Source organism: Drosophila erecta, unplaced genomic scaffold (genome assembly GCF_003286155.1).
Source record: "Drosophila erecta strain 14021-0224.00,06,07 unplaced genomic scaffold, DereRS2 tig00000092-arrow-pilon, whole genome shotgun sequence".
Lineage (NCBI taxonomy): Eukaryota > Metazoa > Arthropoda > Insecta > Diptera > Drosophilidae > Drosophila > Drosophila erecta.
Window position 1 is genome coordinate 15,189,832 of NW_020825207.1, and position 21,352 is coordinate 15,211,183.

At 45.6% G+C, this 21,352-nt stretch overlaps 5 protein-coding genes across 9 annotated transcripts; 1 reads left to right on the forward strand and 4 right to left on the reverse strand.

Annotated features, from left to right (window-relative positions):
* The first annotated feature begins 82 nt into the window (after nt 1-82).
* Nucleotides 83-3,554, forward strand: LOC6546740 (nucleolar GTP-binding protein 2). The gene is made up of 3 exons (XM_001974497.3): nt 83-424; nt 1,656-2,334; nt 2,394-3,554. Exons 1-3 carry the CDS (start codon nt 215-217, stop codon nt 3,527-3,529), a joined length of 2,025 nt encoding a protein of 674 aa, XP_001974533.1. The 5' UTR covers nt 83-214; the 3' UTR covers nt 3,530-3,554.
* Nucleotides 3,533-4,707, reverse strand: LOC6546739 (PSME3-interacting protein). The gene is made up of 3 exons (XM_001974496.3): nt 4,264-4,707; nt 4,047-4,207; nt 3,533-3,982 (listed from the first exon to the last, which is right to left on the reverse strand). Exons 1-3 carry the CDS (start codon nt 4,457-4,459, stop codon nt 3,608-3,610), a joined length of 732 nt encoding a protein of 243 aa, XP_001974532.1. The 5' UTR covers nt 4,460-4,707; the 3' UTR covers nt 3,533-3,607.
* A 320-nt stretch (nt 4,708-5,027) lies between these two features.
* Nucleotides 5,028-5,801, reverse strand: LOC26526344 (guanine nucleotide-binding protein subunit gamma-1). The gene is made up of 2 exons (XM_015157300.2): nt 5,782-5,801; nt 5,028-5,652 (listed from the first exon to the last, which is right to left on the reverse strand). Exon 2 carries the CDS (start codon nt 5,592-5,594, stop codon nt 5,394-5,396), a length of 201 nt encoding a protein of 66 aa, XP_015012786.1. The 5' UTR covers nt 5,595-5,652; nt 5,782-5,801; the 3' UTR covers nt 5,028-5,393.
* A 150-nt stretch (nt 5,802-5,951) lies between these two features.
* On the reverse strand, nt 5,952-12,399 carry LOC6546738 (kinesin-like protein KIF12). 2 transcript variants are annotated; one of them, XM_001974495.3, is made up of 8 exons: nt 11,894-12,399; nt 8,751-8,925; nt 8,468-8,695; nt 8,263-8,403; nt 7,793-7,934; nt 6,887-7,727; nt 6,149-6,472; nt 5,952-6,091 (listed from the first exon to the last, which is right to left on the reverse strand). In XM_001974495.3, the coding sequence occupies exons 1-8, from the start codon at nt 12,211-12,213 to the stop codon at nt 6,079-6,081; spliced, it is 2,184 nt and encodes a 727-aa protein (XP_001974531.3). In that variant the 5' UTR covers nt 12,214-12,399; the 3' UTR covers nt 5,952-6,078. The 2 variants fall into 2 exon arrangements, with proteins under 2 accessions (XP_001974531.3, XP_026836857.1); XM_026981056.1 differs by lacking the exons at nt 5,952-6,091; nt 6,149-6,472 and adding an exon at nt 6,565-6,769.
* Nucleotides 12,400-13,224: 825 nt separating this feature from the next.
* On the reverse strand, nt 13,225-20,922 carry LOC6546737. Of its 4 annotated transcripts, none has more exons than XM_001974494.3 (4): nt 20,890-20,922; nt 20,463-20,539; nt 18,067-20,359; nt 13,225-18,014 (listed from the first exon to the last, which is right to left on the reverse strand). In XM_001974494.3, the coding sequence occupies exons 3-4, from the start codon at nt 20,339-20,341 to the stop codon at nt 13,807-13,809; spliced, it is 6,483 nt and encodes a 2,160-aa protein (XP_001974530.1). In that variant the 5' UTR covers nt 20,342-20,359; nt 20,463-20,539; nt 20,890-20,922; the 3' UTR covers nt 13,225-13,806. The 4 variants fall into 4 exon arrangements, with proteins under 4 accessions (XP_001974530.1, XP_026836419.1, XP_026836417.1 ...); XM_026980618.1 differs by having other exon boundaries at nt 20,827-20,902; XM_026980616.1 differs by lacking the exon at nt 20,890-20,922 and adding an exon at nt 20,805-20,884.
* Between the last annotated feature and the right edge of the window lie 430 nt (nt 20,923-21,352).

Sequence of the window (21,352 nt, forward strand, 5' to 3'; positions counted from 1 at the left end):
AAACGGATGTTGAATACTGTTGTGATTTTAGTGTGGCCATTCCTCGTAGTAGAGATTTTCTGAGGCGCATTTCCGTGTTGGATAGCAACTTCGACAGTGCTGAGCAACGCACGATCCCTTTGTTTTTTTTATATTTCAACCTAACACGTGTGTTTTGGTTTGAGCGTGCCTAAACATACATTGTAATTTATAAAAAAGGCATTCTCAAGACACCATGCCGAAAGTACGCAGCACCCCGGGTAAGCCCCGGACGCAGGGATTCAACCACTCAAACCACTCCATGAATCCGGAACGCCCCAAAAGCGGACTCAAGGGAGTCGCCCACCCCCGCACGAAGGGCACCATCAAGCGGCTCCAAATGTACCGAAACTTCAAGGCCAAACGCGATCGTACTGGAAAGATTCTCACGCCCGCCCCCTTCCAGGTGAGTCTTAACGTCAAGTTACAATATCTACAAAAGTTATTATCTTTGGGTTCATAAGATTACAACATGAATACCATAAAACCATTCTTTATCTTATAAAATGGTCATCTACTGTATAAAAGAGCAATTTCAATTATCGACTTCAATTACAGAAATTCGTCTTCAGTAACTGAATGCCATAAAAGATTTTATACATATTTTTGTTAAGCTTTATATTCCGTATATTATTTGTATGAAATAATTACACAAATCTTCAAAGTTTTCATTCTTGTTGTAGAGCCCAATTTTCAAATCGTTTTGGCACTGTTATATTTATTTATTTATACATAAGCGATTAAAAGGATTGTAAAGTTAGATTAGATCCGTAGATTTTGCGAACGTCGGCGGGGTGAGCCCGCTTCTGGCAGATAGGGCAAATGCGCGAATGTCTGAGGGCTGTTCGAATACATTCGCTACCAAAAAGGTGGCCGCAGCGCAACGGAACCAAGCGATGTGCGCCTATAGAATCCCAAGGCGACAAACAAATCGAGCAAGAGTTGTCCTCGGACTTATCTTTTAACTGCTGATTAAGATCGTCTAACTCCTCGTTCATGTAGTCTATGCTATCCTCGATGGTAATGTTCTTGATGGCCTGTTCATTAAGCAGCTCCTGACGCTCTTGTTCCAGCTCACGCACTATAGTTTGAATGGTCTGCTTTTCTTCGCAGAACTTCTCCTGAATAGTTGCGTAGTTGCACATCTCCTGCTGCAGTTCAGCAGGTAGTGTTCTGTTTCATTTGCTGTGACAACGGCGAATCCGAACCGCGGGCTCCTTGCTTTGATGATTTCGGATTCATTTTGTTCTCGGAGGGAAACTTGAACTTTTTTTTTTTGGTACTTTTTTGTTACTGTCTTATGAGATTTACTCTGAAAAACTGTAAATTTTGCTCGTATAGGGTTCAAATGGGCGATGACATTAATCGGTAATGGATTACAGCAGTTTTACAGAATACCGATCGGTTTATTTGTAGACTTTTTGTTTAAAATTTAAAATGTAAATAGAATACACACAAAAAAAATACAATAAATATGAATTAGAACAAGAGAAAACGGTATAGTCGATTTCTTCGACTATCAGATACGTGTTACTCAGCTAGAAATATATTGCAATATTTTTATTGCAATTGCAAAAAAGGTCTACCACAAACCATTTTATACTTTCTACTAATCCTAGAAATGTGTTTAATTTTAGGGGCGCCTGCCTGCTGGAACAATGGCTCGTGTTGAGCCCACGCCCAAGTGGTTCAGCAATTCTCGCGTTATCTCGCAAACAGCTTTACAAAAATTCCAGGATGAAATTGGCAAGGCTGTCAAGGATCCCTACCAAGTGATCATGAAGCCATCCCAATTGCCAGTGACGTTACTAAACGAGGCAGCAAAATACAAAAGAGTTCATTTGCTGGACACCGAGAGCTTCGACAGTACCTTTGGTCCCAAAAAGCAGCGCAAGCGGGTCAGCCTTAAGGTTCGCGATCTGGAGGACCTGAGCAAGGCGGCCGATGATCAGGCGGATAAGTATGACTCCGCTAAGGATTTAGATCTAATCCGCGAGGACACTGGCGAAAAGAAGGCCGTCCGTGATTGGGTGTTCGGTGCGGGGCAGAGCAAACGCATCTGGAACGAGCTCCACAAGGTGGTTGACGCGTCCGATGTGCTGCTTCAGGTACTGGATGCCCGCGATCCCATGGGCACGCGTTCGAAGTACATTGAGGAGTTCTTGCGCAAAGAGAAACCGCACAAGCATCTTTTCTTCATCCTGAACAAGGTTGATCTGGTGCCGGTGTGGGTAACCCAGCGTTGGGTTGCTATTCTTAGTGCCGAGTACCCTACTATTGCCTTCCATGCCTCCCTACAACATCCATTTGGAAAAGGTAAGTTTATGAACAAAAAATATCAATTATTAGTAATAAAAATCTATTATTTTTAATAGGTGCGCTCATTAACCTTTTCCGTCAGTTAGGCAAACTGCATTTGGACAAAAAACAGATCAGTGTGGGCTTCATTGGGTATCCCAACGTGGGTAAATCTTCTGTTATTAATGCGCTACGCTCGAAAAAGGTTTGCAAAGTAGCACCAATTGCTGGGGAGACGAAAGTTTGGCAGTACATTACGCTAATGAAACGCATCTTCTTGATTGATTGTCCTGGCGTGGTGTATCCCACCGCGGAGACTGACACCGAGAAGGTATTGAAGGGTGTAGTGCGGGTGGAGCTCGTCACAAATCCTGAAGATTACGTAGACTCCCTGCTGAAACGCGTGCGTCCGGAGTACATTTCAAAGAACTACAAAATCGAACATTGGAACACATCCACACACTTTTTAGAACAGTTGGCTCAAAAGACCGGCAAGTTGCTTAAAGGTGGTGAGCCGGATGTTACGGTAACTGCCCGTATGGTGCTTAACGACTGGCAACGTGGCAAACTGCCTTTCTACGTTCCCCCCGAAGGATTCGCAGTCCCCAAGTCCCAGGAGGGTAAGCAGGAGGGAGTAGTTGCAGAGGATCCCAACGAAGATGCTAGATCCGAGGCACCGACATTCGTTAGTGAGTCTGTAAAGAAGGCGCGCGAGTTTAAGCAGATCCAAGATTTTAGAAAAATTCGCGTGGGTCTTGAGTACGAGCAGCAAGATGTGAAGGATCTTGATCACATAGATCTAGAGCTCTTGGAGCAGCAGAAGGCCGAGCGTGCAGCAAGGAAAAAAGCTCGCATCCACAACCTCGGTGAAGAAGACGAGGAGTCCAGCGATGGAGCGGACGAGTTCTATTCGGAGGACGAATACAATGAAGATTTGCAACGCGTTGTGCACAAAAAGGCCAAGTCAAAGAAGCCACAGCAGCTAGCCATCACATCATCTGGTAAATTCCGCGTGGCCAAAATACAACCTGGAGATTCGGACGATGCTGGCAGCTCTGACGAAGACGGTCCCAGCACTTCAAAGGCTCCTCGGTTGACTGCCAAGCAAAAACGCTCTCTGGAGCGCAGTCAGAAACGCAAGAAGATTGGTAGCAACTTTTATGAGACGACGAATGTTAAGAATCGCAATAGAAACAAAAAGAAGGACGCGTAAAACGTTACGTTTACACTCTAGGCTATATTCTCTTGCAAGGAAAAACTACATATTAAGAATCCAAATAAAAAGTTGATCCTACTCTGTGCACTGCTTCTTCTTAGGAATTTTGCGGCCACACAAATCGGTTCGGCTGCAAATGTCCGGTTCCTCCTCATCGGTGCTGGCCTCCGAGTCACTTGACTCCGTGTAGGAGCCGATGCCCGGAAGTACAGCGATGCATTTTAGGGCTCCCTGGTTGTATTTGTTTGTAGTAAATGTGGTGCTCGTTGTCTTATCAGCCTTGGTTGCTGTCTGGACCACCTCATCCTCAGTGATTTTGGCTACCTTGCTGGTGGTGGGCAGTTCTCCGTTTTTCCTCTTGATGCCCTGGCCTAGCAGCGTCTTCTGAGTGCTACGACCAACCGAAGATCCCGCGGATTTGGCTGTGGTTTTTAGTTCAGCCTGCAGTTTCTGAAGTTTTGAGGAATTTCGGGGGATTGTAATATCAATTGATTATTGCTGTAACCCTACCCACCTTGTCTACACTCTCCTCCTGCAGCTTTTCCACACGATTGCGGAAATCTTTTAGTTCTAGCTCCTCGTCGCGCATTTTCTGGCGCTCCGCGTGCATTTTATGAGCATCAACCAACTCCAGAAACTGCACCTCATCGTCGTCCAGACCACGAATGAGGTTTTCTGTTCGTATATATTGCGTATATTAGGAAGGCCAGATTGCATTGCCTTAGACTTACTCAGCTTGTGGGCCTCCTCGTACTCCATGTCCTTCTTGTCCTTATTCTGTTTGAGGCGTTCGTATAGTGAGCGTCCGTCGTAGGGTTCCTCGGGTCGTTCTAGTGGATCCTCCGGCTGACGTACACGTTCCCATTCCTCCTGACGTCTCTGCCTTTGCTCGGCCGCCTCAGCTTCAGTCACAAAACCCGAACTCATGCTGTATTTTCGTAATATTGCTCTTTTTTACACACCACAATTATGGCCAGTGTTGGAAACTTTGATTTACCAGCTGTGCATTGTTATAGAAGTGTTGCTAGGGGCTCAAGGAAAATTTAAAAATTTGGCGGGAATCTACCTGCTAATGCTTTTATTTTTTAGTTTAAGTTTTATGAACTTGCTACATGCCACTAAAACTAACTATCCTTATGAACTTTTTGAATTCGACAGCGCCTTACTCCGCCAACTGGAACACTGGGGCGTCCATGGGGCCTAATCCTGGCCCGATTTATCTCGGCTATCTGCACAAAAACAGATTTCTGGGCTGTAGTCATTTCTCGCCATTTTCTGCTGGCTATTTTTGCCACGGCAATCGGTTTCAGTTGGTAAATGTCCCGCTTTTGAAGATTAATCCGGAAGTGATCAAGGAAAACAAAGTAAGGATTCGCGGATAGGGATTTGCTCGGTCGCATTGCCCAGGCCAAAGTGGAGCAGCTCATCCAGAACATTCTGAAATTTTGAAAATTCTACCACAACCAAATCGAAGCAAATACCCTTCACATGAAAATCACGGGCTACATGGCTTTATTTCAGGAATATCTCAATAGGAAACATCTATATAGAAAGGGGATTTGCTAAATTCTCCAATAAAGAGCTACAGGATTAGCAAAATACACGATGTTTAAACACACATATGCAGGCGTTTTAGGTCAAGACGGCTCCTTCTATTTTGTTTATACATCCATAAATTCTCGGTTTGTCCGATTCCATTGTATATACTTAGTTTATAGACATAATTGAGGTCGGCACTCTTACAACGAACAGCAAATAGGATATACGACTGGAACGGCTGGGGCCAGATCTCCGCCGTGATTGAGTATACTTTATGGGATAATACTGTTAGGATTGGGTCCGGATAATGATTTATCCGAGTCTACAGGATGCTGCAGGAGTTCTTCTCGCGAAACGGATTCACCTTCTGGGTGAAGCCGCTGAGCAGGCAGTCCTCTTCCTCGTGCTCTAACATGTACTTCATCATCAAGGAGCAGGCCACCGAGACGGGCATCCGCTCCATCTCCACTTCCCGCCGTAGCTGCAAGTTGATGGAGCGCTGCTGTTGCAAATTAGCAGCCATTATGTCCAGGACGGCTGTCTCTGCGAGACCTATGGTGGTTGCTGGTATGCTAATACTGCTGTAATGTCCTTGATTTAATTTAAGTTGTATTCGTTTAAATTTCTCTGATATTGTAATCGAGAATTATGCGCACTACTTCTCGCTGCTAATATTTTTTTTGGGGGGAGGCTGAAAAATCAATATTTACCAAAGTGTGACCGCGTTGCGAATGGTGCTTTAATTTTCCCAGCCATTTTCAAAAGCTTTTCAGATACAACTGTCTTTTAAATCTTTAACTCCGTTCACATGATGATTTAATTTAATCTATACGAAGATGAAACTGTGTACAATCAATATAAAAAGAAAATTTAACGATAGTAACTGAATGATTTAATCTGTCTTATTGATTTATTTTTTAATGTTTTGGACACTGCTTATTATTTACTGCAAAAATATATAATATATTATTCTCTGAGTTTATAACTGTGTTTCCGTTTAAAGTTACTTATGTGAGCATGCTGGAATTAAAAATTAAATTTAAAAAAAGATAATTAGGTGGTGTTTCTAAGACTTACTCCGGCATAAACTCTGTCGGGTGCTTAGCATGCGTCTCCCCCGGATTAAGGTTTAACTCCTTGGTTATGTCCGAGTCCGGTTTCCGGAATGCATTGGCCATAATTAGAATATTCTTGGCTATTCTTTTCTGGTCAATGCGCTTTTGAGCCGTATCTGTCCTTCTATCAGCATTTTCTGACATTCGCTGCTCTATTGGTAAATCCGGTCCTGGTGGAGATTGAAGCGGTTCTGGATTTGTCCAGATCTCAGTGCCTGGTGTTTCCTTTCCTGTCGTTGGAGATATAGCCGGACGTGCTGGTATCAAGGGTGAACGCACGCAGACTCTATAAAAGAATAGAAATAAACCATAAATTTTATTTGATCATGGCACAGACAATGTTTGAACTTTGTAATGAAATCTCAAAAGAAGCTCGGCTCATAGGAACAAAAACAAACTTTTATTACAAATCCTTACATAACTAGTCACACTCTTGGCTTGTTTGTTTTAAACATTTACAAATACACTTTACATAAAACTGGCTAAAAAGTAGAAAACGTCTGATACATGGGTAATATTTCAGTCCTTCTTCGGTTGGACCTCCTGGCTTGGCTCACTGTCCTCATTCCCGTTCGGATTCGACCTAAAACGAGTCAGAAATGGGAGAGAACAATGAGCCAGTCCTGGAGAAGGAACCAAAAGCCAGTTCAAGATTCAAAAACCATCGTAACTACACCAAATCTACATGCATTCCACTTACTTATTAACATCCTCCAGTTTCTTTAGCAGCCGCTCGTTTTCCCGACAGACAATCTCCTGATCCCTAAGAATGGTTTCTCGCACGGTGAACAGATGATTATTCTCCTGCCTCAGGGACTCGTTTTCCACCATGTATAGCTTAACAAGCTCGGCGAGTTCGGAGCCATCTAGCTCTGGTAATCGCTGCAGATCAACTTTGGGCACTGGTACTCCACCGCCGGTGCTCACTCTATCCAGTTGAAGCTCCAGAAGATTCTCAGCAGGCTCACCATTCGGAGCTGCTTGATGATGAAGATTCAAGGCCGCCTTCAGGTGGTCATTCTCCGTTTGGAGGGCATGGATGTCACGTTTTAGACTGAGAATTAGCGCCTCCCTCGGATCCATCTTTATCACGGGCTTGGTGCGTATTCTCTTCGCCCGCGAGGCATAACGCAATGTGTTCAGAGTTTCCGCATGATTATAGTGGGCGGGGGAAACGCAAGCGATCATCAAGGTGACACCATTCCCCGCCAGACTGTCGGCCAGTAGCTTGGTGAGCTGGCTATCTCGGTACGGAATGTGACCCGTCCTTTTTTTTGAGTCGCTCAACGAGGAGATACAATAGCCGAGGACCATAAGACTCTTATTAATGTTATTGGCTTCTTCCAGGGTTTTCCCTTCGCTCATCGTCTTTTTGGTTAACTCACTGCCAGCCAGGTCCACGAAGTTTATCTTTCCGTGCTTGGAAAGAAACACCCCACCGTCTGTCTGCTGATCGGAGAGTATGTGGACCGTCAATATTGTGTGAGACCGTGAGGAGTGATCGTTCATGGCATGAGAGCCAACAGCTCGATTTCTCATACCTACAAGAATAGCAACATAAAACGTTAGCAAAATAATTCCATTATGCTTTTATAACAACGCTAACCTTCTTCCAGAACGGCCAGAAGATCATCCAATTCTTCGCAGTCCACCGTGAAAAGGTTCTCCACGAAGAAACCCCCCGATTTTTTGGACCAGCGCACCGCCAACGGTTTTCGTGCACTTCCTGGGTTGAGCAAATCGATTACCTGGGGGATTGATAAAAAATGCAATTCAATTTGCGAAACCAATATGGAAATGGCAGGTAGGCTAAGAAAACAAATCAATGAAAAGCCACGCAAAATGCAGAAACATTTCACGCATAGTGACAATCTACGAAAGGTGGGTTGACTACCCGTCTGTCTGTTTTCGGTGGGTGGAGCGTACAGACATCCACTGATGGAGGTCAGTGGTATGCATGTTTGCGGGCAAGCAATCGGTATTATGGCAAATGCAATTAGGATTTAAATTGATATTCCAGAGGTCGAGCCCTGTTCATTAAAGTAGATTATAGGTACCCCGTTGGGCCCAACTTACCCGCTCATTGTAGATTTCCATGAAGGAGGCTTTTAGCACGTAATTGACGTCCTTGCGATTCTTAATCAATTGGAAGAGATACAAAAACGAGCGGAAGATGAGGCCATGCCGCGGATCCTTGGGATTCGGCTTGCCAACGAACTTAAAGAGAGAAGAAACAAGTTTAAAGTTAAGCATTTTTCAAGCTTATCAGACCTTGACAGACCAAATCCGGGGGTCCAGTAAGGGTGTGCGTTTTGCCGGATCCCGTTTGGCCGTAACAAAAAGCCGTGCAACTGAATCCCTCGATGCCCATTTCAATGATGCGCTTTATGCCCGAGTAGTCCAGAATATCCTCCTGCGTGGCCCCCGGCTCAAAAACCACGTTGTAGGTGAAAACCCTCACACTATCTCGATTATGCGACCTTTTCTGGCCCACATCGTTGCCTTCCAGCTGGAGCGGATTGGTTTAAACATCATGTTGAAATGCTTGTAAGAATAGTACGTACAATAACCTGGCCGTTTCCGGGAAACTGAAGCGTGGACCCATGTCGATCCCTTTTCTCTTTGTCGTTTAAGGGACGCACTCGTACCACCACATTAATATTGTCCTCCGGCGTTGAACACTCCTCGCTTCCCGTGGACTTGGAGGCCACGATTTCCAGCGTGTCAGCGCTACCAATCCTTAGAAGATAAATTTTAAGTAATACGCTTAAATCATATAGTGGTGCCCAAGTTACTCATACAAAATAGCATAAGTCACAATTAATCAATAAAAGTACGAGGAACGTGTATATTTCAAGGTTTCTTGCATATGGTAGCTCAACTAAAATGCCAACTGTAGCTCACAATTACCAGAATCGCAATTAATCAAAGTGAAAGAAGGCTTCCATTCTTTTATGAGCTCGAATTATTGTGGGCCCTGCGAATTTCCAGAATATTTGGATTTGCCTTGAACTTGATGGAGCTTTGACTTCGAACGGCCTATTATTAGTCAAGGTTAAGGGTGGATGGTTTGGCGCCTTGCTTTTGGGGTTTTTATGATTTATTTGACCACCGCTTCAAAGTAACTCGCTAATGTAAGCGTGGAGTTGGAGTTAGAGGTCACATTTCAATTGAATTAACGAACTCGATTCTGAGGAATTTTATCGCAGCCATCCATATTTTTGGAAATATGGAAATGTGAGCAATAAATTATTGATATGGATTCCAAAAACTTTTGGTTTCACTTGTTCGCTAACCCAGTAATTATCCAGAAAATGGAGTTGCATCCCTCACAAACCAAAAAATATTTCCAATACAAACAGTTTATTGAACCGCAAGGCTGGACAACACGGCGTATGTGCGATGCGCCATCTTGGCGTGATTGTATGTGGCACATAGCTGACATTTAACATTTTCACGTAAATGACTTGTTAAACATTTATGCCCTAATGGCCATACTTCACTCTACCTTTATTAATCAGACATGAGTTGGGCCCGCTGTGGTAAATATGTGCACTTGGTAAATATTTCAGAAGGCGCCAATAGAAAGAAATTAACACGAAGCCCCAGAGTGCCGACTTGAGAAGCTAACGCCAAGAGAAGTTCAATCAACTTTCGGTCTAGCCCTTAATATTTAATAGGCCAATATACCCACTACAAAGGCTTAACTATAGCGAAAGTTGTGATTTTGGTTACAAATAATCTTCGAAATCCAGAAGGCACCCCTTGCATTTTACCATGGTTTACGAGTCATTTACTGAAATTTGTTTTGAAATCACAGATTTAATATAGTATTTTGTGCGATACAAAAATATAGTTTAAGAGTACTAAAAAAATATTAGTCTTCTAAAAAGAACAATATCACACATTTATACGAGTATACGTGAGCAAATGAAAGCCTACTTGTCAGTATTGTTGATATTTGCATTGAGTAAATATTTTCCCAGCACCCATTTAAAAGTAACGAGAAATTTCAGGCTATATGAGTAATAAAAATGATGGGTTTTTCTGAGCCACTTGTTTGCGATTCAAATAAACTGTAGCGAGTGGGAAAAACGAAACTCTCACTTTTATTTCCCGGGCATGAAATCCGAATTCCATTCCGAATCCGAGGGAACCAGACCCGCTAGTAGGAGATTTTTTTAGCCGTGCTAGGTTTAGGCAACCAAATGTCAGGTTTGATTATCTGCGGGGCGTAATTATGACCTAACTTGTGTTGTGCATGCCAGAAAATCCATATGAATTTGAGCAGTATAAAATCCACATGGATTTTTAAACTGAAACTTCCGACTGCCACGTAAATGCATTTGAGTTGGGCGTTGTAGCTTGTAGATTGTAGCTTGTATCTTGAAGCTTGTAGCTTGTATCTTGAAGCTTGTAGCTTGTAGCTTGTATATTGAGCTACCATTATTTTGATATATGCTTATCACTGGCGCTACAGTCGTTGGTGTGTGTCGTCAATCATATGGCTATCAACGCATTAATTAATCAAAAGGCTGAAACACATGCGTGCTTCAAAATAATTATAACGCCCACAGTGGCGTTAGCCTGGTGGGATTAATCATGTCGTATCTCTAAAATAAATTCAGGTTCCGTATATCCCTACAATTCATTAAATTACTAAGTGACATATGTATGTATGTATATAGGTGTCACTTGTTACTCAAATTATTTACTCAAATTAATACTCAATAGCAAGGGAATTTTTCCATACAATAATAAAACTAATCGTGCGTTGCAATTGAGTGTATTTTATAGCAAATTGTAGCCTGAGTTCAAACTCTGTAATTACCCCCCAATCACCTTTGCTTCTCTAAATTATTAAGTATCCTACCGAAACCGAGGCTAGTCTAGAAGTAGCACTTAACCCACTTGCCAGCGAGCAAGAAACTGGGGTCCTTAACCTTAACTCCATTGTGTCTTCTGCACCGGAACCCGCATCGAATACAAAAACTATCATAAATGTGTCACTTTCGCTCTCGACTCCGGTCATACCGGGCATACATCGACACAGCTATAGACTTTAATATGGTTTAATTGCAAAATCGATTTGTGCCGTGTGCCAGTTGGGTGCTCAACCCCCAGATCTGTGCCCATACTTCCTCCGGTTCCGACCCACAGAGTGTTTAAATGGAGGCCGGTCACTCTGGCCAACTGGTTGTCCGTTTGTCTGTCCGCTTGAATGCCTGTCCGTCCGGCGGTCCGTTCGACTGTCTCTCTTGAATTATTGTGCGTGGTCATTATGGCTTGGCTTGTGCCTATCCGTCAGTTTCTTTGCCTCAAGGGTTTTTAATGGATCGCCTGTTAGGGGTGAGCTGTCGTGTTATCATTACCCCTCCTTCGTTTCGTTTTCCGCCCTGCCACACGTTCTGATGCAAATTAATACATTTTCTCGGCGGCTCCTACAGAAATGTTTAATAAATAATGGCCACTATTCCGACTTGGCCATAGTTTTACAAAGGTTTTTACTGTTCCTGTGACTTTAAATATTCAAAAAAAATTTATATATTCGAAATGGTTTTAAAATGAAACCCTGGATTATATCTATGAATAAATGTTAATTGTAAACCTTGGAATGATTGAATATTTGATTGTGGGTCTTTACTGTTTACAACTTATCGCCTATTGATTACGGTGGGAAGCATCGCAATCCTTATCCCACACTTACTCATTCTCGCGTGAACGCAGGAAGTACGGCGTATTGCGGGAGCTACCTCCTGCTCCTCCGGCGCCACCGCCACTGCCAGTTCCCTTCTGCGGACTAAGGCGACGCATGCCGTTGGTCAGACTTCGGGATCGTGGCATACTGCTGCTGCTGCCGGAACTCTGGCGCTGACTCTGTCCGGTGGATGTGGTCGAGGGCGTCTTCCGGCCGCGGGACCCGGCCACTGGAGCCCGACCACGACGACTGCCCGACGTTCCGGCGCTGTCCGCACTGCTGCCGCCACTACTATTCAGATGAGGAACACTCGAGGCCCGGCGAACCATGGTCACCGGTGTAGATGCCAGCGAATGGGGAGAAGCGGGATAAGGGGTCGATTGTTTGCTCAGCACTAGGATGTCCCGTGGACATGGCACTGTGGACACGCAGGTCGACTAATATTCAAAAATTCCGTTCTCCGGTTGTCCGCGTTTCCGGTTAACCGCTCGCCGCGAAAACTCAACACGAACTGGCTGGCCAAGTTCACCAGAGCAGCCTTTTTTATTCGAGCCATCAGATTTATGGTAATTTCTACGCACGCACACCACTGGCCACCGACTACTGGGCACTGGCCACCAATGGCCACCACCTACCCATAAGCCCATATACCCATCTAGTCAACGTAGCCAACTTAGGCAACACCCCCGGCACCACCTGTAATTGAACTTCGTTGTGGTTGTTGCTTCCACTCGCCAAAGGCACTCGCCGGAGCGACTCCTTCCCACAATAGCAATTAAATCTACGTGCTGTTTGGTAAACAAACCGAGACTCCCCCGAATGAGGAAGGCTTCTGAATGGATGGGTGGGTGGTGGTGGATGGTGTATGACCCCACTGCTGACCCTGGCGCCATTCGTGTCCATTCATCGTGCGCAACTACAACAACATTAGCCGCCTTGTCGTGGCTTATTTGCATTTACTTCGGCATAATCAGGGCCGGGAACGTGGCATTCCTTTCCAGGATATTAAACCCACCGTCCAAACGGGTGGGTTAACAAGTATTGGCCACATTACAGGAATTCCCTGAAAGGCGAAATGCGTAATGTCAACTCATTTTCGGTAAAAAGCTTCACCTTATAGTTCCACTGGAATAAAGACTTAAATCGTTCAAAAATGAATTCCATATTCCATGCGACCTTTGATAAATTACAATTGATTATTCAAAAGCCCCATCCACCTGTTTCATTTTTAGAACAACCACTTATATATCCAAATGATCCGCATATTACCTTAGAAATTTATGAACTCATATTAGACCCACCAAACAAATTAGTACGATTAGTTTTAATAATTGTTTTTGTATACGTCTCACAATGATGCATGTTTATTTTTTCATAATCCATTGCATTCCGATTTGCAGCTGGCTTTCGATTTTTTGTTCTAATCATAGTCATTACGTGTATATATATGTATAATTAGTTATGAACTATACTTGGGACTGCTATTTATAGGTGTACACCCTATTTCCTAAGTGTTTATGGTATCTATCGAGTAATCTAGCTATTTTACAAAGTGCATACGAAATATGCAGCCATCGATATTTACATACGATTTAAGCGAATATAGAAATGTATTTATAATTTGATAATCTTGTTGCGAATATTTATATTACAATTAGCTTAGCTTAGGCTCTCCTCGGAGAGCTCCTTTGAGCCAGCGGTTACATTCTGCCCGCAATTTTTACAAGTACGATACTTCACTAATCTAACTCTATTTCATTAGTAGATAAGATATAGAGTTCTTCTCCTTTGACGATCGCCAGGGATAAGCGACTATATGTGTTTATCAATTAATAAGCGTAATCCATTCTGTAGTGGGGTTTGTAGTTATAGTTGATTATTTGTGGTAGGAGGAACCAATGATGCAGTTAATCCGTGTTCTTTCATTGGGGCTTGACGCCCTGATAGACTCCCTCAGAGTACTTGGGCCTGCACTCGGCGCAGAACCACTTGCCCTGCGGCGCCACCATAATGCCCACGCACTCGAAGTGGAACCATTCGATAAGACAGTTGTCCCCGTCGCATGCGATCATCTCGGAGACCTCGTCGTATGGGCAGCGACAGTAGCAGTACACCGATTCTCCTTCGCGAGCGAGGCGCGCTCCCGCCGGCGGCCGAATGGGATACCGTATGTTGTTCGCCTTGAAGTACTGCAGCGTGGCGAATCCAGGATTGGGCAGCAGTGCTGGTGGTATGGGTTGATTGAAAGCAGTGGCCGCAGGCGGCGGTGGTGGTGGAACTGGCAATGCCACCGGTAGAGGAGTTGGCAAAACTGGAGGTGGCGCCGGTTGTGGAGTCGGAACCACACTGGTCACATTAACCTCCGCCCCTTCGTCATCAGAGCTGCTTTCACTGCTGTCCGACGGTGGAGCAGTGGTGGGCAACAGGCTAGGCCGAATTTTGAGGGTCGGAATGGGTGGCAAGTGATCCTCTCTATCGGGCTTGTGACGCTTGGCTGAGCGGGATCCTCCTGTGCTGGGCAACGATCGTTGTTTGCTTCTCTTTCGCGAGGATCCTGCCAATGAACTTCCACCATTGCTGTGTGAGTGATGGTGGTGGCTACTGTTATTGTTATTCCTGTTTCGCTGCTTAGGTGGTGTGGGCAGATCCTCCTTGGCCCAGGTCAACTGTGGTGGTGGCTGCGGTTTAATAAGCTGCATTCCCACCTGTAGCGGTGGCGCTAGAACGGCGCTCATGTTTTCATCGTCGCTTGTATAGCCGTAGAACTTGTTGGGCCTCCGCTGGCGTTTCGAACGCTTCAGCTGGGCATCGGCATCGGAGCAGCTGCTGCCCTCACTCATCCTCGTCATGGACGATTGCAGTTGGCGATGCGTAAGTGGCGTTACAGGGAACAGAGAAGATTCTGGATGTGACTGTATAGGAGTGGGCGGCTCCAGGGGCGCAATCATTCCTGGCATTCCGGTTATCCTATCCATGGGTAGGGGTGTACTAGCAATCGGCTGAACCTTTCCAGTTTTACACGTGGACTTTCGTTCCCGCTTCTTTTTCTTGTTCCTTACCTTTTCCCGCTTATCAGCAAAAGCAGAAGCCTCCTCCGGCAGAGAAGGAGTTGAGGGTCGACTGTTTTCCACGATGTCATAATTGTTGCTCGGCCGCAGTGGGGCATGCTCGGCCATGAGAGCCTCTCGCTTTTGGGTCAGCAGTTCGTTGGCCAGTTTCTGAGGATGTGAATCGTAGAACTCTTCATCTGTATCCGAGAAAGCTGTATCGAAGTCCGACTCATTATACATAGGAGGCTTGGGCGAGGGTGGAGCAACAGGATTATTGTTCTCATTGACGGCAGTCGTATCTTCAACTTGGTCCTGCTCATTTTGATCATTCTGACTGTTTTTAAGTGACTCTGAGCTCTTCTTTACCTTTAAAGATTTCTTGCGAGAACGTTTATGTGGTGAACCACGAGCAGTAGAGCTATCTGAGTCGTCGGAATTGTCGCTGGAGCTACTGCTGTTGCTAGAACTACAGCTACAGTTGGAGCCGCACGAACAGCTCGAGGAATCGGAGTCAGACGAGCTGGAGCTACTTGTAGTGTCGCTATCACTAGAGGCATTCTCACCAGGCGTTTTGATCGATGATTTGTTAGCAGACTTTTGTTTCACGGGTGAGGGTGGTGGCGTGCGATGTAACTTGCAATAATCGTGATCAGACCATGCAACGTGAAGCTTTGCGGGCGGCAGATTGGCTAATAAGTCTTCCCCGTCCTCCTCCTTAACCGTCTGCTCTTCCGGGATGGCCACCGCCTGATTTTGGAGGAGGTTCTTCCAAATTGAGACATCCACTTGTTCTTCCTCCTTCTTGGGCTCCGATTCATCATCGGCATCAAGAGCCTTTTCTTCTTTACAGCCGTCAGAAAGTTTTTCCTTATCCTCCAGTTTGGATTTGCCATCAAGTTCATCGGCGTCACTCTCAGAGGATGGAGACAGCATCACCTTGGGCATATCCAGATCATCCACAGAGGATCGCATTGGAAGTTTAGGCAGCTCCTGGTGGCTGCTTCTCGGTGCATCTGAATCACTGTCATCGCTGCTATCCGACTCTGAGAGATTGGGTGCGATAAGATTAAGGTCCTCCAAGGATTCCTTGTTGCGCTTCGACTTCTTGCGCCGTTTTCGATTCTCAGATTTACCGACTGGAGGCTCTTTCGCATTATCGATACGTTCTGATTCCTCCTTCTTGGGAGGCTCTTTATTGGTTTCCGACTCAGACAAGAGTTTTTCTTCATTTTGGGTTCCTTCTCTTTTATCCTCGCCTTCTTCTGGCTCCTCCTTTATCTCCTCCAACTTTGGGGACGAGGTTGCATCATTCGTCTGCTCCACGGAAGCTGATTGGGGCAGTTCCTTCGCCACATGGCTGCTGGCATGCTTTAGCAAGAGCTTGCGCGACACGAATTTCTCTTCGCAGCCCTCCTCGGTGCACGCATAGCGAAAATCGCCTGAATGCATTCTTTGATGCACCTCCAGATATATAGCTTTGCTGAAGACGAACCCGCATTGCTCGCATGGAAATTCTGCGGGCGGCACACAAAAGTGGTACACATGGCGCCAGCGCTTTTGCAGGCATTGCTTGCATCCTGCACTCTCCGTTCCGTGCTTCCAGAACAGATGCTTTGATATATCCTGCTTGTTGCGATACGCAATACCACAGCGATAGCACAAATGTAGCAACTTGTGCTTCCACACGTGAGACGACAGTTTCGCTTGGCTCTGGCAATCCTCTAGACAGATGTCGCAAGCCTGGTGCTGCTTCCTCAGATGCACCATCAGTCTAAAGGCGGAGGGCAATGGAGCCATATCGCAGAGGCAGCACCGGAACTGAAGATCATAAACACTTCCGGCTACCTCGCCAGGACAAATATGACACAAAATCTCGCTGTAGCTATAAAAGTTAGTTTGACACATAACGCACATTATGTTTGACTTAATGTGTAGTCTTCTGTTGTGGGTGTACAGCTCCTTGTGAGTGGATGTAACAAAGCGGCAGGTGAAGCACTCGTATATGCGCTCGTTGAACGGCTCTACGTATTTGCCATTTTCCAAACTGCAACAACTGGCAGCATTCATATACTCGTTTTCAAGGTGCGGAAGAAAGCTTTTCAGTTTTGCTACAATGGTCTCTGCGTACAGTTCCTCTGCCGTAATGCTATCCACTGTGGCTGTGAATCTGTGCTGGCCTATTAAATGAAGCACCAATTGCTTTACATTTACCGCGATCCTTCGAGCATGATTGCAATATAGGCATAAGGAGTAAACTGATTTTAAGCACAAACGCACAAAATCCACCATTGAAAACCGATCGAGAGGCCGATCCAATTGCAGATCCACCGTGTGGGTGTCAGCTCCAGCTACCATTATGCCATCGGCAGGTAGAAGCGGCTGAATGGCAAGCGGCTCGTCAACAGGTTGGGTTTCCTGCAAAGCTTGAGCTGGCTCCAGAGATTCCTTCAGTCCCTCCGTAGAGTCCCTACTATCTTCCATCTCTGGTCCATTCAAACTATCATCTATGTCCATGCAATCACTGCCGAGGCTGTTACGACGCACTGCATCGGGCCGATCTTGAAATTCAGTAATTAAAGCTGGGGGAGGTTCTGGAAGATTGACGTGATTGTTGTGGGGCGACGCAGGAGGCGTAAGTGACCAACGACGCTGTTCCTTTGGCTGCGGTTGCAGATGCTGAGGAGGATCTACAACCTGTGGCACAACATTCTCCAAATGTGCATTGGCCATAATAACCTTCGACTGCTTTTTGGTAATAATATCCGCCTTGGTTCGCTCAATGTCCAGCTTGGTGCGCTCCAGTTCCGCCAGTACACGATTTAGCTTAGACGCAGTCGAGTCATCAAAGCTGAGCGCTGGTGCAGGAGGCGGTGCATCAAAAGGTAGCTCCTCGGGTAGTGCCAACACTGCTTCCTCCACCGGCTGTGCCGTTTCTAACTCCTCGTCCTCCGTATCTGTACTGCTTAGGGCTGCATCCACAGACTTCTGAAATTCTTTAGGCACCCGCAACATAATTTTGGGCACAACCAACTTGGGAATGGGAGGCGCTGGAGGATCTTCCACGGGCTCTGGCGCTGGAACTATACGAAATTTAGAAAAATGATCTCAAAAATTAAATTAATTTGTCCTTACTGTTTTCTGCAGGAAAAAGATTCTGCATGTCCGATTGGAGCTGCAACTGTTGGGGCCGTTGCTCTGGTATCGCCTCTACGGGTCCGGGTTGTTGAGTCGGCTCCTGGGAAATCGGCAGAGGCGTTTCCGGTAGTTTACGGACCTTTCGTCGCCTTCTCGAAGGCTTTCGTTTGTTGTTTTTGCAGCCAATGGCATGGTCACCTTTTTGATTGCACAAAGCACACGGCTGCATCAGTTGGGAGCAATCGTGATCCTCAAACTCAGAGCCTTGGACAAAGGTGGCTTGACATGTGCAACAAATGAGATGCCTTGCTCTATCCTCCGTTCTCTGCTGCTTTTCCCACGCATCCTTAGCGAAGTGACTCTGGTCGATGTCATGCTTGTTTTCTAGATGCAGCGACAGCTTTTCTACACTGGGATACACATGATTACAATATAAACAAATGTAACGCTGGTGAACTTCTCGCATGTGGAGAAAAAAGTGCCAGCACTGGTGAACGCTGCTACACTGGGCGCAGCGAAAGAATCGCTCCTGCTTCTGTGGTAGCTGGGAAATGCTCGTGCTTTGAATCCCGCTACACTGGGCCTGGTGCTTGTTCAGCTGCTGAAAGCTTTCGAACTCAAACTGCATATTGCACTTTGCACAACTAAGGACTTGTAGGGACTCCGTAGAAACGACCGGCGGCCCCACATTGGCATTGCCCTGAAGGCGTTGCAGAAGCAGTGAGGAAACGGAGCAACCTGATTTCAGCTTTTTTTGTTTATCGGGTTGGCTGACGGAGGAACTCTTGCTGCGCCTGCGCTTTAGGGAAAGCTTCAGTGTCGGCGGTTTGGCATTGTGCTCGCTCTCCGGATGATCGATGACCAGCTGCGGCTGCGAAGCAGAGCTTACGGTGCTGCTCCTGCTGCTTGTGCTTCTGCTACGGCTCGTACGAGCGGGTAGAATCAGGGAAAGCGATGGGACCTGAGAAGCGGTAGGGTCCTCCTCATTAGTGTGGTTGCCAGTGTGGTTTGTTATCACAGACAGTTCCTTGGGGTCTTCCAGCTCTTGGCCGGGTTCCACCACCTCCTCGTCCACGAGCTTCTCTTCTTTCAAAGCTTTATGAGCCCCATTAAGTTTGATCAACGGAACGACCTCAAAAGTATGTTCTTTCAACTTGACACTATCACTGCATGCTTCATCTTCCAAATCAGACTCGATTTTAATAACATTAGGGGGCGCTCCATCTTCGCTGCTTGGAAGATCCACATCCATTGTCAGCGAAGGAGAATCTACTGTATCGGACCCCTCCAAAGAAGGTACACCAGTAGGTTGCGATGCAGTCTCATCCCCTTCTGGCGCTCTAGGGGGAACATATTCACCAACGTCATCTTTGTAAAAATCTTTCGAAGAGTGAGACTCTGCTGTCCCTCCTTCAATTTCCAAAGCGGGGCTCTCATTATCTTTAATGGATATAAACTCTTTTTCCCCACTTTCCGAATCTGTTTCTAGATTAATCACTGGTGGGGTGTACACTTTTTCCTCGATTTCGCTTTCAGAATCGTCATTGGCAGATGGAAAATATTTTTCTTCCACTTCATTGCTGTCTGATTCCTTTGGCAGGAAGTGGACTACCTTTTCTTCGATTTCTGACTCATGATTTGTCCGTAAAGACTCCGCCGGCTGCTCTTCTGAATCAGATAAGAACTCCATATGATTATCACTTAAGGAATCAGTTTTGTCCTCCATTTCGGTCTTTAGTTCGATATCCTTCAAGAACGACTCTTTAAGTGGTATGCTGTCTGGTTCTTGGAGTTCCTCCGGTTTGTCTTCAACCAGCTCTTGCTTTACGAGATCTGTAGAGGGAGGAGCCGCTATCAAGGAATTTGCTGGACTTGAGAGAGTTCCTAAATCGACTGGTATCTCTGGACTTTTTCTTAGATTGAGAAGAGATTCGTCCGTTTGCTCTGTCTCTTCCGTTCCGGCTGTCTCTTCCTCCGGCGTGTCGCTAAAACCCTGGCCATTTGCCATGGCTAAATCTATCACGTCATCGTTCTTTTTCGGCTTTCCATCCTCATTTTCCTCAGCGTTGTTGTTCTCTCCATGTTGGTGGCTCTCGCTTTCCTCCTTCGCCAAGTCCAGCACATAATGAAGTTCTTCGATGTCGTCTTCTTCGCCGACAGCTGCTCCTCCCCCGGTGCCCGCTCCCGATCCCGTTTCCGATCCTGTTCCCGCTTCTCCTTCATCTCGGTTAGACGTTAGCTTGGCTTGTTGCTGATCCAATGCTTCCATCATATTTTCTGCATTCACACGCTGTCAGCAAAAATAATAATATTTAAGAAAAGGGGTTAAAGCAAACAATCAGGAGCGCCAATCAATTAAACGCACTTTGGGCAAAAATTATTATATTCATTACCTTTGCATGCCGTTGGCGTTGAATCCGTTCCGGTTCTCGCTCTCTCTGTTATATGCTTTTCGTTGTTCTCTACGCAGCTGAAAGCGAAATGAATTTATCATTACGTGAGATATTAGGTTTGGTATTTTGACAAAAAAAAAAATTAGAATGACAGCTAAGTCAATCGTTTATGCGGGGGTATATACGATAATTTGTTTCCGATTATTCACTGCATAAACATTTGGATTGCACAAAAATCGCCGGTCATTGGGTGATTTTGTAGCCCTTGTGCAAAAGCAAAGCCAAAATATTTGAAAATACCAAAATAAATGGTAACAAAATGGCAACGAGAGAGCCACTTACTGCTAAAAATAAACGAATTTACTTGAAATATTCTTGGAATGGACACTACAATCAAAATGTACAGCAATTATGCACGTTTATTTACCTGCTCTCCTCCTGTGCGTTGCCGTTGCTGTTGTTGTTTTTGTCGTTTCTGCTCAGCGTATTATTGCTGCTGTTGTTGTTGTTGTTGCTGTACCCCTGCTTAGGTAGAATTTTCCCACAAATTGTAGGCGGCAGAAGGAGAGAAGAACGGTACACAGAGTGGAAAGGCAAGAGAGAGAGAGAGAGGAGAGCGATGAATTTTACGCGCGCAAACAGCAAGGAGAGAACGTAGCCAAAACAACAACCGATTTCACGGAAGTTCGCTGCACAACTGAACCAAAAAGAGACTGAAACCGAGAGGCCGAGAGATTTTGCCAGCGGATTGGATTGGACGGGCCGAGACGAAACGGCGCGGAAGGAGAGCGGGGCGCCCCCACCCCTCGACGAACTTATACAATTAACGCCTGGTTTCAATTGTTTTTAAACTCGCAGGACACGGATACGTAGTGCAAACGGATTTCACA